General features: G+C 40.3%; 1 protein-coding gene across 1 annotated transcript in view; it reads left to right on the forward strand.

Moving 5' to 3' along the window:
* Positions 1 to 17,500, forward strand: part of cnksr2a (connector enhancer of kinase suppressor of Ras 2a) — a 613,293-nt gene that overhangs the window by 342,839 nt on the left and 252,954 nt on the right. The window contains exon 9 of the mRNA XM_068039874.1: positions 16,666 to 16,812. Within this exon, the coding sequence (XP_067895975.1) occupies positions 16,666 to 16,812 (147 nt within the window). The remainder of the gene's footprint in view (positions 1 to 16,665; positions 16,813 to 17,500) is intronic.

Raw genomic sequence — 17,500 nt, forward strand, 5'->3', positions numbered from 1 at the left:
AGTGAAAGGCTGTTTTGTGACTTGGAGAGGAAGTTGCAGGTGGTCTTCCCATAAGCCTGCTGTCCTTGTCCTAGGTGGTAGAGGTCGCAGGTTTGGAAGGTGCTGTCGAAGTAGCCTTGGCAAGTCGCTGCATTGCATCTTGTAGATGGTACACCCTGCTGCCACTGTGCGCCGGTGGTGGAGGGAGTGAATGTTTAAGGTTGTGGACAGGATGTCAGTACAGCGGCCTGCTTTCTCCTGGTTGTTGTTGAGCTTCTTGAGTGTTAGAGCTGCACTCATCCAGGCAAGTGGAGATTATTCCATCACACTCCTGACTTGTGACCTGTCGATGGTGGACAAGCCTTGGGGAATCAGAAGGTGAGTCACTCACCACAGAATTCCCAGCCTCTGATCTTCTCTTGTAGCCAAAGTATTTATGTGGTTGGTCCACTTCTGATCAATCGTAACTACCAGGATGTTGATGGGAATCCAAAAGTCTTCTATAGGCTTATAAATAGTAAAATGGTAGTAAGGGTGGGACCAAAAAGGGATCTATGCATGGAGGCAGAGTGCATGGCTAAGATACTAAATGAGTATTTTGCATTTGTCTTTACCAAGGAAGCAGATGCTGCCACAGGCATAGTGAGAGAGGAGGTAGTTGAGATACTGGATGCACAAAAAATTGATAGAGATATTGGAAAGGTTGCTGCACTTAAAGTTGATAAGTCACCAGGACCATTTGGGATGCATCTGAGGATGCTGAGGAAATTAAGGATGGAAATGGTGGAGGTACTGGCCATAATCTTCCAATCCTCCTTAGATACAAAGGTAGGACCAGAGGACTGGAGAATTGCAAATGTTACGCCCTTGTTCAAAAAAGGGTGTACGGATAAATCCAGAAACTACAAGCCAATCGATTTAACCTCAGTGGTGGGAAAGCTTTTAGAAATGATAATCAGGGACAAAATGAACAGTCACTTGGACAATTGTGGATTAATTAAGGACAATCAGCCTGGATTTGTTAAAGGCAAATCGTGTTTAACTAACTTAAAGATTGAGTCTTTTGACAAGGTAACAAAGAGAGTTGATGAGGGTGATCCAGTTGATTTGGTGTACATGAATTTCCAAAAAGTGTTTGATAAAGTGCCACATAATAGGCTTGCCAGCAAAGTTGAAGCTGATGGAATGAAAGGGACAGTGGCAACATGGGGACAAAGTTGGCTGAGTGACAGGAAACAGAGAGTAGTGGTGAATGGTTGTTTTTCAGATTGGTAGAGGGTATGCAGAGGGTTTCTCCAGGGTCTATGCTAGGACCACCAGTTTTCTTGATGTATATTAATGACCTAGATTTGGGTGCAGAGAGAACAATTTCAAACTTTGCAGATGATACAAAACTTGGAAGTATTGTGAACTGTGAGGATTGTAGTCATAAACTTCAAGGGGACATAGACAAATTGGTAGAATGGGCGGACAAGTGGCTGTCGAAATTTAATGCAGACAAGTGTGAAGTGGTATATTTTAGTAGGAAGAACGAAGAGAGGCAATATAAATAAATGATACAATTCTATAAGGGGTGCAGGAGCAGAGAGACCTTGGGGTATTTATGTGTGCACAAATCATTGAAGGTTGCAGGGCAGGTTGAGAAAGTCGTTTAAAAGGCATACAGGATCCTGGGCTTTATAAATAGAGTACAAAAGCAAGGAAATTATGAAGAAGTTTTAGAAAATACTATTTTGGCCTCAACTAGAGTATTGTGTCCAGTTGGTGCACTGCACTTTAGGAAGGATATGAAGTCTTGAGAGAAGGTGCAGAAAAGATTTACAAGAATGGTTCCAGGGATGAGGGGCTTCAGTTATGTGGATAGATTGGAGAAGCTGGGGTAAGAATCATAGAATCATTACTGCACAGAAGAAAGCCATACAACCCATCGTATCCGTGCTGGCTCTGCTAAGGAGCAATTCACGTACTGCCACACCTCTTCCCCCTCCCCACCCACATCCCTGCACATTCCTCTTTTTCAGATATTTAAATATTTAGAAAATGTAGAAAAATTTACGGCACAGAAAGGGGCCACTCTGCCCATTGTGTCTGCACTGGCCAGAAAATGAGCCACCCATCCTATTCACATTTTCCAGCACTTGGTTCATATCCCTGGAAGTGACAGGACTTCAGATGCATATCCAGACACCTTTTAAATGAGTTGAGGGTTTCTGCCTCTACTACCCTTTCAGACAGTGAGTTCCAGACCCCCACCACCCTCTGGGTGAAATTTTTTTTCCTCATCTCCACTCTAGTCCTTCTACCAATCACTTTAAATCTATGCCCCCTCGTCACTGACCTCTCTACGAAGGGAAATAGTTACTTCCCATCCACTCTATCCAAGCCCTTCACAATTTTGTACACCTCAATTAAATCTCCCCTTATCCTCCTCTGTTCCATGGAAAACCCCAGCCTATCCAATCTTTCCTCATAGCTGCAATTTTCCAGTCCTGACAACATTCTTCTAAATTTCCTCTGTACCCTCTCTAGTGTAAGTATGTCCTTTCTGTAATGAGCGGACCAGAACAGCACACAGTACTCAAGTTGTGGCCTAGCTCGTGTTTATATAGCTCCAGCAAAACCTCCCTGCTCATATATTCTATGCCTCGGCTAATAAAGGAATGGATTCCATATGCCTTTTTAACCATCTTATTAACCTATCCTGCTACATTTAGGGATCTGTGGACATGCACTTCAAGGCCCCTCACTTCCTCTAAACCTCTCAATATCCTCCCATTTATTGTGTATTCCTTTGCCTTGTTTGACCTCCCCAAATGCATCCCCTCACATTTCTCCGGGCTGGATCCCATTTGCTACTTTTCTGCATGCCTGACCAGTCCATTGATATCTTCTTGCAGTCTACAGCTTCCCTCCTCACTATCAACCATGACAAAATTTTTGCGTCATCTATTAACTTCTTGATCTTGCCCCCTACATTTAAGTGCAAATCATTATACCACAAAAAGCAGGGGATCTATTACTGAGCCCTGCGGAATACCACTGGAAACAGCCTTCCAGTCACCCTTGCTACCCTCAGTTGTGTTGAACATGGAGGAGTACTGATTTATCAGCTGAGGTAGCCCCATAAACCCAAACCAGTTGTAACTGGTCCACTTGAATCAGTTGACCATGAAAACTTGGACAACTGGACCAGATGTGCTAATTCCAGTGGACCATTTGTACTTGTTCCAGTTGAAAATTATATTGTCTCCAGTTGAGACCAGTGAACCCAGTTCCAGTTGAAAATTATCTTGCTTACAGTTGTGACCAGTAGACTGGTTTCTGGCTCAACTTGTTCCATTTGAGTCCAGAGTATAAACTTGCAAAAAGTGTTAAGTACCACTAACAAGTGAAAATTACCTATCTGGTCAGTTCTGTGGTCATGCAGTGAAGCTGTAAAAACACTTGACTGCGCTGTTCGTTTCAAATTTTATTGTGACGCAGGAAAACACAAAACTCAGTTAAATAGCAAAAACCAAATTAAACACAGTGCAGAAATCAAGAAATAAGTGAGTACAGCAGAACTTAAACATTAATTACATTCAGGCAATGGCTTTGGCGCAACAAGTCAACAGAATAAAGGCTTAAACAAGATACTTAACAATTGGCGATAGTAAACAAGCTGCTTTTGTTCCTGACTCCTTGAAGCTGCCTGGGCACAGGTGATGTTATCTTCAGTCCTTCTCTTATGTCTTTTTCTACTCTGGCTTCTTCTTCTGTGTGAGTCTTGTTCTGTGGTTCTTGCTGTGTCTCTGTCTCTGCCTGGTCTGTGGCTCTTAGAACACTGCTGTTGTGTCTTTTCTTTTTGAAACTGCCTGTGTACCAAATTGCAAATTCTGTGCAGCTTGCCCTTCCTGACCATATTACAATTGATACCTCTTTCCTAACCTGATTGGCTTCTCCTGTCTCACCCCAGACTTAATGGTGCCATCTTGGAACAAACTTTCATAAAACATCTTTTAAAACGAATACAGCAATCCTTTCAATAAAAACCTTTTTCATAAATGACTTTAAACATATTTTACAGTTTTTGCAATCTAAACATGAATTTAAATATATTTACACCTTTTTAATCAGAACATGAACTTAAACATATTTTACACATTCTCACAGAGCTAGGTGCAGCAATGCAGAACAGAGTCCAATTCGATGGATATCATGTAGACAGCTGTGAAAACAAAATACAAAAGCAGGGTCCGAAGAAAACACAGGCAGATACAGACACGGGCATTTTGTTAAGCTGTAGGCAGTCCTACTGGTTTGATTGAGTCAATCCAGTTGGCTTCCAGTTCAAAGCTGGTTACAGTTGAAGCAGCTATATGTCAACTGGCTCCACTTAATTCCAACTGGTTCCACTTTGCCTAGCTACAGGTTCCAGATGAACCAGTTGGCAAGCCAACTGATACCATATGAGTACTTGTGTTGCTATTGCATAGTAGCAGTATGAAACAGCTAGCTTTGCCTGTTGCTCAAATGTTTGATATACCTTGCCCTTCCAGGCAGTTTTACACTGCTACTATGCAGTAGCAACACAAGTGGTATTTTCCACAAACAGGATGCTGCTGTCAGGCCAAAAAGACATTCTGCCCACTACACAAATGAGTAATGTGGTACATGAAGTCCAGTGCTGGTGCGATGCCAGGTACTTAGGCCGTATGTCCCAACGACTGGCAGATCGTATCAAACAGCACATTCCTTCGGCTGTTCACAGTAGGCAGAGTACTGACCATACTCAACCAGCCCGTACTTGCAAAACTCAGAACACAATGTCTGATGTTCGATGTGATTCCGCGACTGTACAGCACTTACTGAACAATCCCAAGGGTGCTAAGAATTACACTAACAACCAATTTAAGATCATCAGTCGGGCTCACAATGTGGCTCACTTACGCTTGCTAGAAGCTACATATATTCATACGCAGGGACCTGCCTTCAACAGGCAAAAGGAACATGTCCAGGCCCTGTGCATTTTTCCATTAAACAAAAGTGTGGAGGACAATAGTTCCCTGGTGCATTCTCCATGGCAATGCCTCAACCAATCAGAGTCGAATTGCTAACCAATCAACATCCTTTTCCCATGCAGTATAAATTGTTGCTCCCTTTGAAATTTGGCATTCTTGCGTCTGTCCTGATGAGTGCAAGACGAAAAGCTTCAACAGCATGTCTCTTTTTTCAGAAATACTCAAACTCTGTACTACCATGTGACTATTTGGAATAGATTATGTTCTATTTGACATTTTGTTCCAATTAAATGGGTTAGGGAGTACCAAGGGTCACGTTTAAGTTGTATAAGACCAAATCTAGGTTGGACATCAAAAGATGGTTCATTTCCAAGAGAATAGTGGACCTCTGGAACAGGTTGTCATTTCATGCAAGGGGATGTTGAATAGCTGAATTCCTTCAACAGAGAGCTCGACCTGTTTCTGTTTGGGGTGGGCATCACGTCTTACAAAAGGTAGATACCTCAGCGAATTCAGGGCCAGACTGGCCTAGTTTTAATTGGTTAGATGAGTCAAGAGGAGTTTCCCAGATTTTTTTTTTTCTCCAAATTGGCCTGAAATTTCATCTGGTTTTCCGCCACTGGGGAGTGCATATATTCTGACATATAAGGTATCGCAATTGTGTGGGACAGGCTACATGGACCAGAGAGTCTCTACCTGTCTGTCATTGTTTGTACATTCGTACATTCTTGTTGAAAAAAAGCAATTAATTGATACAGCATTAACTGGTTTTACTCTGTGTCTGCATGTCTCTGCTGTCCTTTGAGACAAAATAATTTATTTTCATCTCTAGTACATTTGAGGCTTGTTAATATTGAACTTGTATCTCCTAGTTCTTTGCTCACATGTTAAGTTAAAGAATCTACCTTTACATGCTTTTTCTATGCCTATTAAGTGATTGAAAGTTAGAATGGGATTAAAAGTGCTAGGGATAGCTAGAAATAGAAATGATCTGCAAACTTCCTGAAGGCCAGGGAGATGGCATATCATGGAGTGTAGCAGTTCTGAATTGAAGCTGGTAGGTTGCATGTTTAAATCGATATTTTACACTCTTTGCTTCATTAGGGTAATTTTTGGAGGAGGTGCAGAGAAACTTCGTAAACAGAAAATTCAATGCCAAATTATCTTATTTAGTCTAGAAAAAAGATCCAAATAAAATCTTTTAACTGTAATAAGCAAAATACTACGGATGCTGGAAATCTGAAATAAAAACAAAAAATGCTGGAAATACTCAGCAGGTCTGGCAGCATCTGTGAAGAGAGAAGCAGAGTTAACGTTTCAGGTCAGTGACCCTTCTTCAGAACTGGCAAATATTAGAAATGTAAAAGGTTATAAGCAAGTAAAGCGGGGGTGGGGCAAGAGATAACAAAGGAGAAGGTGTAGATAGGCAAGGTCACAGAATAGCTGACCAGAAGGTCGTGGAGCAAAGGCAAACAATATGTTAATAGTGTGTTGAAAGACAAAGCATTAGTACAGATAGGGTGTTAACGGATTGAAAATTGAACAGCCGCAAGTGCAAACATGAAAAAAAAACAATGGGTAAGAAAACTGAACAAACTAAGATGAAATAAAATAAAATAAACACGCAAAAAAAATGTTTTAAAGGAAAAAGAAAAAAATAACTAAAAATAAAAGTAAAATGGGGGGGCCCGTCACGCTCTGAAATTATTGAACTCAGTGTTCAGTCCGGCAGGCTGTAGCGTGCCTAATTGGTAAATGAGATGCTGTTCCTCGAGCTTGCGTTGATGTTCCCTGGAACACTGCAGCAATCCCAGGACAGAGATGTGAGCATGAGAGCAGGGGGGAGTGCTGAAATGGCAAGCAACCAGAAGCTCGGGGTCCTGCTTGCAGACTGAGCGGAGGTGTTCTGCAAAGCGGTCACCCAGTCTGCGTTTGGTCTCTCCAATGTATTTAACTGTAATGTTACTTCATAATAAGCTCTTCTTAATTTGAAATTTCTCATGATTTCCAATAATGTTCACTATACTAGCATGAGAATTAATGCCAGAAATGGGTACTTAATACTCCTGGATACCAAGTAATGAGAAAAAATAAAGAAAGGGAAAGACGAGGCATGGCAGTATTGATTAAGGATGAAGTTACAGTTCTAAATAGAAAGGATATACTAGATGATTCTGGAGTTGAATCTATTTGGCTTGAGTTGAGGAACAGGGGGGAGCTGTTACATTGCTGGGGGTATTTTTAATAAAGCTTAAAACTGTGAGGAGATAGATGAGCAAATTTATTGGCAAGTTTCAAAGGTGTGTAACAATAATAAAGTAGTAATGTTAAGAAACTTTAATTACCCTGATATAGACTGAGAAAATATCTTAAAGTAGGGTAGGAGAGCAATTTGTGATATATGTACAGGAGCACATTCTCAATCAAAATGGCTCCAATTCAACAAGAAAGGAAATAGTGTAGGATCTGATCTGGGAAATGAAGTAGGACAAGTGAAATGCATTACAGTAGATCATCGCATTAACAGTGACAACAGCATAACTCAGTTTAAAATAATGATGGAAAGGCATCAGAAAATATCATAGGTAAAAATACTCAACTGGGAAAGAGCTAATTTCAATAATTTAAGAAGGGATCTAGCACCGGTATATTGGAAAAGCTGATTGCACGTAAAGCAGTAACAGAGCAAAAGAGGGCATTCAGGAAAGAGATAGTTCAGGTTCAAACTAAGCACATTCATTTGAAGAGAAAAGGTAGAGCATCCAAAACTAACATACTCTGGCCGACAAAGAAAATAAAAGTTAACATAAAACAGTAAAAGGAGGCTTATGACAAATGTCAGGAGCAAGATTCAGTTAATAACCAGGATTGTAGAAAGAGGGAATTGAACAAGTTAATATGGGAACCAAGGGAGCTTATGAGAAAAGATTAGCAGGCAACATTAAATTGAACTCTAAAACTTTTTATGAACATGTAACGTGTAAACGGTTAGCTAGAGAAAAAATTGAGCCTATGAAGGACTTAAAGGAAAATCTTCATGTCGAGGCAGAGGACAGAGCTAAAGTATTAAATGAGTATTTATCATCCACTTCCTTTATGAAGACAGATACATTGAAGATTAAAGAAGAGAGGGAATTTATCAAGGCGATAGCAATAAATAGAGATGATGTACCAGAAAGATTAGCATTATTGAAAGTTGGTAAGTCAGCTGGTCCAAATGGAATGCATCCTAGATTGCTGAAAGAAACAAAGACAGAAATAGCACAGGCATTGGTCATAATCTTTCAATCGGTATTAGATGCAGCAGTAGTGCCGGAGGTCTAGATGGTTGCTGATATTGCACTACTATTCAAGAAAGGGGAGAGGATTAAACCAAGAAACTACAGGCCAATCAGCCTAATATCAGTAATGGAGAAGCTATTGGAAACCATCATCAGGGACAAAATAAACTTTCATTTGAAACGGCATGGGTTAATCAAGGAGAGCTAGACTAACTTCATTGAATTCTTTGATGAGGTAACAGAGAAAGTTAATCAAGATAGTCCAGTAGATGTTATATATGTGGTCTTTCAGAAAGCATTTGACAAAGTGCCACATTGGAGGTTTATTAAGAAGATGGAAGCCCATAGAATTGAGGAGAAAGTGGCAATATGGATACAAAATTGTCCCAGTGACTAGAAGCAAAGGGTGGTAATGCGTGGATGTTTTTCAGATTAGGAGGTTGTTTGAAGTGGTGTTCCCCAAGTGATCAGTTTTGGGTCCATTACTCTTTGCAATTTTTATAAACTACCTAGACTGTGGTGTCGGGAGCAGCATTTATTAAGCTTTCCAATGCTACGAAACTTGGCAACAATGACCACAATTCAAAAGTAAATCACTCTTGGTGATAGGTTTGGGAAATCCCGAGGACCTGCCTCTCAAGAGTAGGTTAGTCGCCCACTCCCCACCCTGCTTCCGTTAAAACTAGAAGTTGGAGGTGGATTGGGGTTGGGTTTCTAATTTTCGATATTTTATCCTACCCCTGCCTCTCCTGCTGCCTGTTGCAGGGGGTTAAAGTTCCCCTCTATTCCTTTATTTAGAAAACCAAGGATCCCCTATGTTTCTTAATGGTCTTCTCAATTTGTACTGCCACTTTCAAAGACTTGTGTATGTACACCCCAGGTCTCTCTGTTCCTGCACCTCCTTTAAAATTGTACCACTTAGCTTCTATTGCTTTTCCTCATTCTACCTTCCAAAATGTTAACTTCAGTTGGGTCTGAGAGTTTGTGTTATAATGATACAACATGTTACCAATTAAAGAACATAAGAAATAGGAGCAGGAGAAGGACATTTTGCCCCTTGAGCCTACTCCACCATTCAGTGAGAAAATGGCTGATCTTCTAGCTCAGCTACACCTTCCTGAACTATCCCCTTTATCCTTTAACTCCCCTAAAATCTAAAAATCTGTCGATCTCTGACTTGAATATACTCAATGTCAAAGCATCCATAGCTCTCTGCGATAGAAAATTACAAATGTTCACGATCCTTTGAGTGAAGAAGTTTCCCCTCATTGTGGTCCTAAATGGCTTATTCTAAGGCTGTAACCCCGAGTTCTAGACTCCCCAGCCAGGGGAAACAGCCTCTCAGCATCTACCCTGTCTAGCCCCATATGAATTTTATAGGTTCATTGAGATCACCTCTCATTCTTCTAAACTCATCTGCTCAATCTTTCCTCATAGGTCACTCCCCTTATCCCAGGAATCAGTCTAATGTATCTTTGTTGCACTCCCACAAATGCAAGTATATTCTTCCTTATGTAAGGAGACCAAAGCTGTTCACAGCACTTCAGGATGGTCTTACCAAGACTCTACAATTACAGTAATATTTCTTGAACTCTTATACTCTGATCCCTTTTTAATAAGGCTAACATATCAATTGTTTTCCCAATTGCTTGCTGTACTTGCATGTTAACTTAGTGTGTTTCGTCTGCACAGACGCATAGATCTCTCTGAATACCAACATTTTCCAGTCTCTCGCCAATTAAAAAATATTCTGCTTTACTATTTTTCCTACCAAAGTGGATAACTTTGCATTTGTCCACATAATATTCCATCTGTCACATTCTTGCCCACTGACTTAACCTATATAAATTCTTTTGTAGCCTCTGTGTACCCTCCTTACAGCTTACTTTTCCACCTAACTTGATAATGTCAGCAAACTTGGATACATTACACTCGATTTCTTCAGCTAAAGTCATTGATATAAATTGTGAATAACTGAGGCCCAAGCACTGATCCCCACTAGTTACAGCCTGCCAACCTGAAAATGACCCATTTATGCCTAATTTCTGTTTTCTGTCTGTTAATCAATCTACAATCCATGCTAATATATTACACCTAATTAAAGGCCTGCTACCCGACCTGAACTCGATGGGACCCGATGACGTTTAGAGATACAGCACTGAAACAGGCCCTTCGGCCCACCGAGTCTGTGCCGACCATCAACCACCCATTTATACTAATCCTACACTAATCCCATATTCCTATCACATCCCCACCTGTCCCTATATATTTCCCTACCACCTACCTATACTAGGGGCAATTTATAATGGCCAATTTACCTATCAACCTGCAAGTCTTTGGCATGTGGGAGGAAACCGGAGCACCCGGAGGAAACCCACGCAGACACAGGGAGAACTTGCAAACTCCGCACAGGCAGTACCCAGAATCGAACCCGGGTCCCTGGAGCTGTGAGGCTGCGGTGCTAACCACTGCGCCACTGTGTCGGGTCCGGGTCGAGTCGGGTTGCACTTCTAGGTCCGGCATTCGTTCTCGGGTCGGACACACTCTATCACAGGTAAGTGGCCCCAATGTTAATTTTTGGAGGAGAAAGGTGGTTTTGTTACAGTTATTTTAAGCTTGTGCAGTTTAGCAACAAAGTGAAAAACAGAAGGTAAGTTAACTGATGGTCGGGTCGGGCGCGGGACAAAGTGAAAGGACTCGGGCCGGGTCAGGCTCGGGTCGGATGTGATTCTGTCGGGCTCGGGTCGGGTTTATTTTTGCAGACCCGAGCAGGCCTTTACCCCCAATCCCATGAACCCTAATTTTGTGTAATAACATCTTGTCTGTTACCTGATCAAATGCTGTTTGAAAATCCAAATACAGTGCATCCACTGGTCCTGTCTTATCCATTCACAAAAAAACTCTTAACAGATTTGGCAAATACAATTTCCCTTTCATAACTTCATGTTGACTCTGCCCAATCAAATAAAATTTTCCAAGTGCCCTGTTATCACTAAGAATAGATTCTAGCATTTTCCGTACTCCTGATGTTGGGCTAACTGGCCTCTAGTTGCCTGTTTTCTCTTTCCCTCTTTTCTTGAGTAACAATGCTACATTTGCTACTTTCCAATCCACAGGGACCGTTCTAGAATCTAGGGAATTCTGCAAGTTCAAAGCCAATACATAACTATCTCTGTAGTTGCATTTTTTAGAACACTAAGCCATAAAGTCCATGGGATTTATCAATTTTTAGTCCCATTAATTTCTCCAATTCTATTTTTTAAATATTACTAATGTTTATAAGTCTCTCATTTTCACTAACCCTTCAGTTGCCCGTTGACTTCTAGAATGTTTTTTGTGTCTTCTACTATGAAGATGGATACAAATTATTTGTTTATTGTCTCTGCCATTTCCCTGTTCCCCACTCTAATTTTTCCTGTCACTGTCTCTAAGATCCATGTTTACTTTTGCTAATTTCTTCCTTTTTACATACCTATAGAAGCTTTTGCAATCAGTTTTTATGTCTCCAGCTAGTTTACTGTAATGTCCTTTTTTTTTCTTTTTTGTCATCCTTTACTGAATTTAAAAATCCTCCCAATCCTCATGTTTAGTACTGTATTTGGGGTTTTGAATCTTTGGAATTTTCTACCCCAGAGGGTTATGGATGCTGCATTGTTGAGTATATTCAATGCTGAGATAGATAGATTGTTGTATTTTAAGGGAATCAAAGGATGTGGAGAATGAGGAGGAAAGTGGAGTTGAGGTAGAAAATTAGCCATTATCATAGTAAATGGCAGAGCAGGCTTGTGGGACTGTATGGTCTACTCCTGCTCCTATTTCTTAAGTTCTTCTGTCCTTATGTTTTTATTCCTTAAGTGAAATATAATCATTGCAAATTATGAATTAATTCTTTAAATATAGTCTCACGTAGTTTACCAATCTACCTTAGCCAGCTGGCTCCTCATACCTACATAGTCTGCTTTGTTCAGATTTAAGACCCTCATTTTGTACTTAACTAAATTACTCTCAAATTCAATATAAAATTCTGTCATAATGTGATCATTGTTCCCCAGAGGCTACTTTACTACAAGGTTATTAATTAATCCTGTCTCAGTGCACAAGATTAGATTTAAAATAGCTGTTCCCTAGTTGGTTGCTGATCTAGAACGCTATCTTGAATACATTCTGTGACCTCGTCCCCACATTATTACTGAAACTTTGGGTTGTCCAGTCTATATGAAGATTAAGGTCCCCCCCATGCTTACTGCAGTACCCTTTTTGAAGAAATTAAGAGCCTGCATTTTATGTATATAAACTTACAGAGAAATAATATTTCAGCTTTTCATGATTCTGTTGGTATAATATTTTGATTTGGAAAGTCTTGATCAATGTTGTAAAGGCTACAATGGGCATACAGTTATGGCTACATTTCAGCCATTTAAGCTTTCTTGTTGGCCACTCAGTTCCAGCATTGTTTTCAGGGATGAGGCACTGAGACATATAATGGGCGGGATTTCAGTTCCCAGGTCAGGATCCCGGTGTTGCAAAGACTTCCAGGACCTAACCCCGCACCAATGGAAGTAGAAGCATCTGACACAATTTCTGGATGCAGATCTGCTAATTGAGCAACCAATTAGCAGCAGCGGACGTGGGAGGGAGGTGGAACCAGTTTCGAAGCGGGCTGATTTAAAGGGCAAGCAGCAGTCATTGCTGAGGCTGCCATTCGTCAACATTATGGAGGCTGAGGCAGAGTAGAGGACAGCCAGCAGGGACGGCCCCTATGCCAGGGCATCCACCCCCACCCCAGTTTTCAAATGAGTCACTTCAGGTCATGCTGGAAGTTGGCAATGGACTGTACACTACTTCAGAAATGAGCCCTTGTCACAAGCACACATTTTTGAAAGAAATTTCTTATCAATGAGCAAGATTATTTGGTGAGATGACATGAGAAGAAGTGCAAAAAGGGAATATTGGCAGTGCAATGGTGAGAGAGAAAAGTTAGGAGGAAGTTCAGTTAACTTTCCGAAAGGGGAAAGACAGCCTAATTTATGGGCAGATCCGCAGAGTTACAATATTAGCAGAAGTTTTAAATTTACAACCCATTTAGTGTGGAGAGACCTCTTAAAAGTAGCGTCATGAGAAGTTAACTGTGAACCAAGGAAGGAGAGATAAGAGAAGGTGGTCATTAAAAGGGTCTGCACTTTAAATGTCAGCCTTTTCTTTCTCTTTTACTATTCTGATAGACTTGTCAGCATTGGACCATGACTTTCTGCCTTTATCTTGGTCAGGGCTGTGTCCTCCCTCTCCATTGCTCCTCTGCAATTTGCTGCTGCTGCCTACTTTGCATCCTTCCTTCTGCCGTCACTTTGAGGGCCATCTCAATGTCTTCCATACTGATGGCTGCCATTTCCCTCTGTCCCAATGTCGATGAGTGCTCCCTGCAATGACACCACCTCCTCCCTCATGACGTATTTCCGATGGCACATTGAAATTGACCTCTGGTCAAAGATTGCACCTTGCCTCTGGAGTGAGCCGTTAACAAACTCAGTAAGGGCCTTAAGTGGGCTTCATCCCCCGCCTCCCGTTGGCCTGATTAAAAAATCCAAGCATGCTGGGTCTTGCGTCGGGAACCGGCATGCCAACCCGGAGGGGTGGGGGCATGGGTGGGGTCAGGTATCCACGGCCGCCCGCCCTCGAAACAGCCCTCTGCAGCTTTTGAAAATCCAGCCCAGTGTGTCCTTTGTTTCTGAAGGTTTTCTTAATATACTGTTTCATGCATTTAGAAAGTGTTTCAGTGTTTGAATTAATCTGATTTCCAATTTAATTTTGTTTTTCCCAAATGAAATTTTATTCTAGGAGGAAGTGATAACACCAGTGATGCCAGTCGTATGGTGAACTCATAATGGTCAGTTCCCGTGAAAGACTGGACCTGCAGTGGTGTTATCAATATTCTGTACAACTATTGTGTAAAGTACGTTAGCTGTGAGAGTGTTTTGTTCATTACAGTTATATAAAAAAAAGTAGGCACCTCAAGGATGTAGCACTAGGATATTCCGTTTAATTCATTATAGAGCCTAAGGTTGACCATCAGAATGAGCTGCCACACAATGCCACTTGCCATCAGTGGCTAAGCATTATTCAAGCTTCTGGATAAACTTTGTAGAAATAGATTTATCCATCTTAGGGAAAAGGAATAAAAAAAAGCTGCAGATGCTGGAAATCTGAAATAAAAACAAGAAATGCTGGAAATGTTTGGCAGGTCTGACAGCATCTGTGGAGAGAGAAACAGAGTTAACGTTTCAGGTCAGTGACCCTTCATCGGGGAAAAGGAAAACTAGTTGGATCGGTCTTAGTCGGAGAAAATATCATCAGTCATAAGCTAATATCAATGGCAGCTTTGGGGACTTGTCCTCTTAACTGAAGGAAATACTATAGCAATTATTAGCAGTTGGACTCATTCAGGAGGGAGGGGAAACTAAACAGATACATTATAAGGCAATCCTTCAAAAAAAATGTTGTGACTCACTTGCCTCTGATGTACTACCATTCACACTGACTGTCTCCGCATCTCCAGTTGTAGCAGGTTTTTTCAGATTTATGTAAATTAACATTTTTCTTTCATGATTATTAATATTTAATTTGTGTAGTATTCCATGCAATCATAACTTCTCTATATATTAATGGTAATAATTTTCGGCATGGTCTGCGTTTTGATAAAGCAGAGAAACAATTGAAATTTGGATCAGAATTCAAAGGAATTGCTTCACATCAGAAATTGAAACCAATGTAGAAATCTGTGCATGGTTTTGACAATATGGTGCTGAAATGTATTGCATTTCAATTAAAATGTTTAGTCTTGTGTTAATGTTGGCCAGCTTGTAGGTTATCAAACAAACAGGATGATGGTGCTGCAGTTTTTTATGTACTGACTCACTGATTTTTCAAATCTTCTTAATGCTGTTTAATAAATTAATAAAAGAGATATAGACAGATTAAGTGAGTGGGTAAGAACATGGCAGATGGAATATAATGTGGGGAAATGTGAAGTTATCAACTTTGTAGGAATAATAGAAAAACAGAAGATATTTTAAATGGTGAGAAACTATCAAATGTGTTGGTGTTCAAAGGGATTGGGTGTCCTTGAACATGAAACACAGAAAGTTAACATGAAGGTACAGCAAGCACTTAGGAAGGCAAATGTTATGTTGGTCTTTATTGCCAGGGCATTAAAGTACAAGAGTTAACAATTCTTGTTATAATTGTTCAAGGCTTTAGTGAGCCCACATCTGGAGTACTGTGCAAAGTTTTGATCTCTGTACCTAAGAAAGGATATACTTGCCATAGAGTGGGTGCAACAAGGTTTCACTAGATTGATTCTTGGGATGTGAGGGTTTTCCTAGGATGAGAGGTTGAACAGAATGGATCTATACTGTCTGGAATTTAGAAGAACAAAAGGTGATCTCATTGAAACATGTAAGATACTGAGAGGGCTTGACAGGATTATGAAATTCAACCCATTTATCTTTTAACAATAGAAAGAGAAAATAATATTGCAAGGAAGGGAGAGCTTGGAAGTTAAATGTCCTGTACGCTTATGGGGAATGTAAAGTAGAAACAGGAATGAGCCATTTGGCCCATCAAGCCTGTTCTGTCATTTTGTTCATCATTGCAGCCCTGTAGCTATTTAATCCCAATTCACTGACCTTTTAATAAACAACATAATACACCTTAAGTCATATAATACCCCGGTACAGGCACAATGGGCAAATGGACTCCATCTGTGTTGTATGATTCAATCTCCCTTTTATGTAAATATAATCTCAAGTAAGTAGAAATTAAGGGAGCCCAGTCTTACAATGTAATAGTACTTAAACACAATTTGGGGGTTTTGGTTCCTGGAACAGTGAAACTCTTATTTTGGAGCTGGCTTATGAAACATGGGAACATTTATTCTACTGCAGCTTAATCTTCTGGAATGTATTGGTGAGGCAGTGTGATGCCAAGTTTATTTCTACATATGCATCTCAAAATAATGTTATACTTTTTATTTCTCTGATACATGTTTGGTTTTGCGAGTATTGTGGATGATATTACCTGTATACAAGCACCACTAAAATATTTGCTTAACAATTTCTGAATGTTAGCAATGCTTGTTTCAAATGGTCAACCAGATGTGAAGTAAAAATCGGCCTGTCACTGACATTGTAATTAATGGCTTATCTTGGAGCTCACTAAGCAATGAGAGCCCTTCTGCTACACTTTTATATGAGAAACATGTGAGACTGTACTAATTATTTTTCATACTACTTAATTTTCATAATTTATGCTAATGTTGGAATTTTTCCATGTGGCGTTCAGAGTAATCCGTCGTAATGCTAATGTAGTTTTTTTTTTCATCCCTTTCTATTTTTGCTGTTGTGTTCTAGGTAGGATGGCAGTTGAAAAACTTGGTAAATGCACTTCGAGAAGATCCCAGTGGGGTCATCTTAACTTTAAAGAAACGGCCTCAGAGCATGCTCACCTCTGCACCTGCTTTGCTTAAGAACATGAGATGGAAACCTCTAGCACTGCAGGTAAACTAAACTTCATTTTGTATGCAGCACAATCCCTTTATTTGGGCACCTATATTCATCAAGTTACGATTGATTGACAATGTAAACATAAAGATTTGTTAAAACTACTGCCATAAAATGTTTGTGTTAAATATATGTTATTTCTTGTTTCGGGGCATGTAATTACTGTAGAATTAAATTACTGTAGAAATCAGAACCTTAATTTGTTGATTGTTAAATGTAGCCAGCTTTAGCAATGTTAACTACAGAACATTAACTCCCAGGCCAGTCCTAAGTTCCAGTTCTTCTGAAGTGATCTATAAGTGTTGCCCTTGTCATCATAAAGTAATAATATTAGGAGCTGTCGTGTTCTGTAAACTACAATCGTTGCTCCTTTTTCAAACCCCAGAATATTGTTGTTTTACTGAGTACAGTCATCTTTGAATCATCCAATAGAAGGTTCTTGAAGTAAAGGGAAAGGGCCCTTTGCCTACGATCAGGATATGCCTCCTCTAATCTCTGCCATGCCTGTGTAACTCAAATTCCTTCTGTGTCCATTTAGCTGTGGCTCAAGACCCAACCCATTACTTCTGTCTCCCCCTTTAAAAAAAAAGCAAGTTGTTAGCCAATAACTGGGTGAGAATTTGTGAGTTCTAGCAGGAAATGTCAGTGCAATCAAAATGGTGACTGAAATGAGATTTGTTAGTTA

Source organism: Heterodontus francisci, chromosome 10 (genome assembly GCF_036365525.1).
Source record: "Heterodontus francisci isolate sHetFra1 chromosome 10, sHetFra1.hap1, whole genome shotgun sequence".
Classification (NCBI taxonomy): domain Eukaryota; kingdom Metazoa; phylum Chordata; class Chondrichthyes; order Heterodontiformes; family Heterodontidae; genus Heterodontus; species Heterodontus francisci.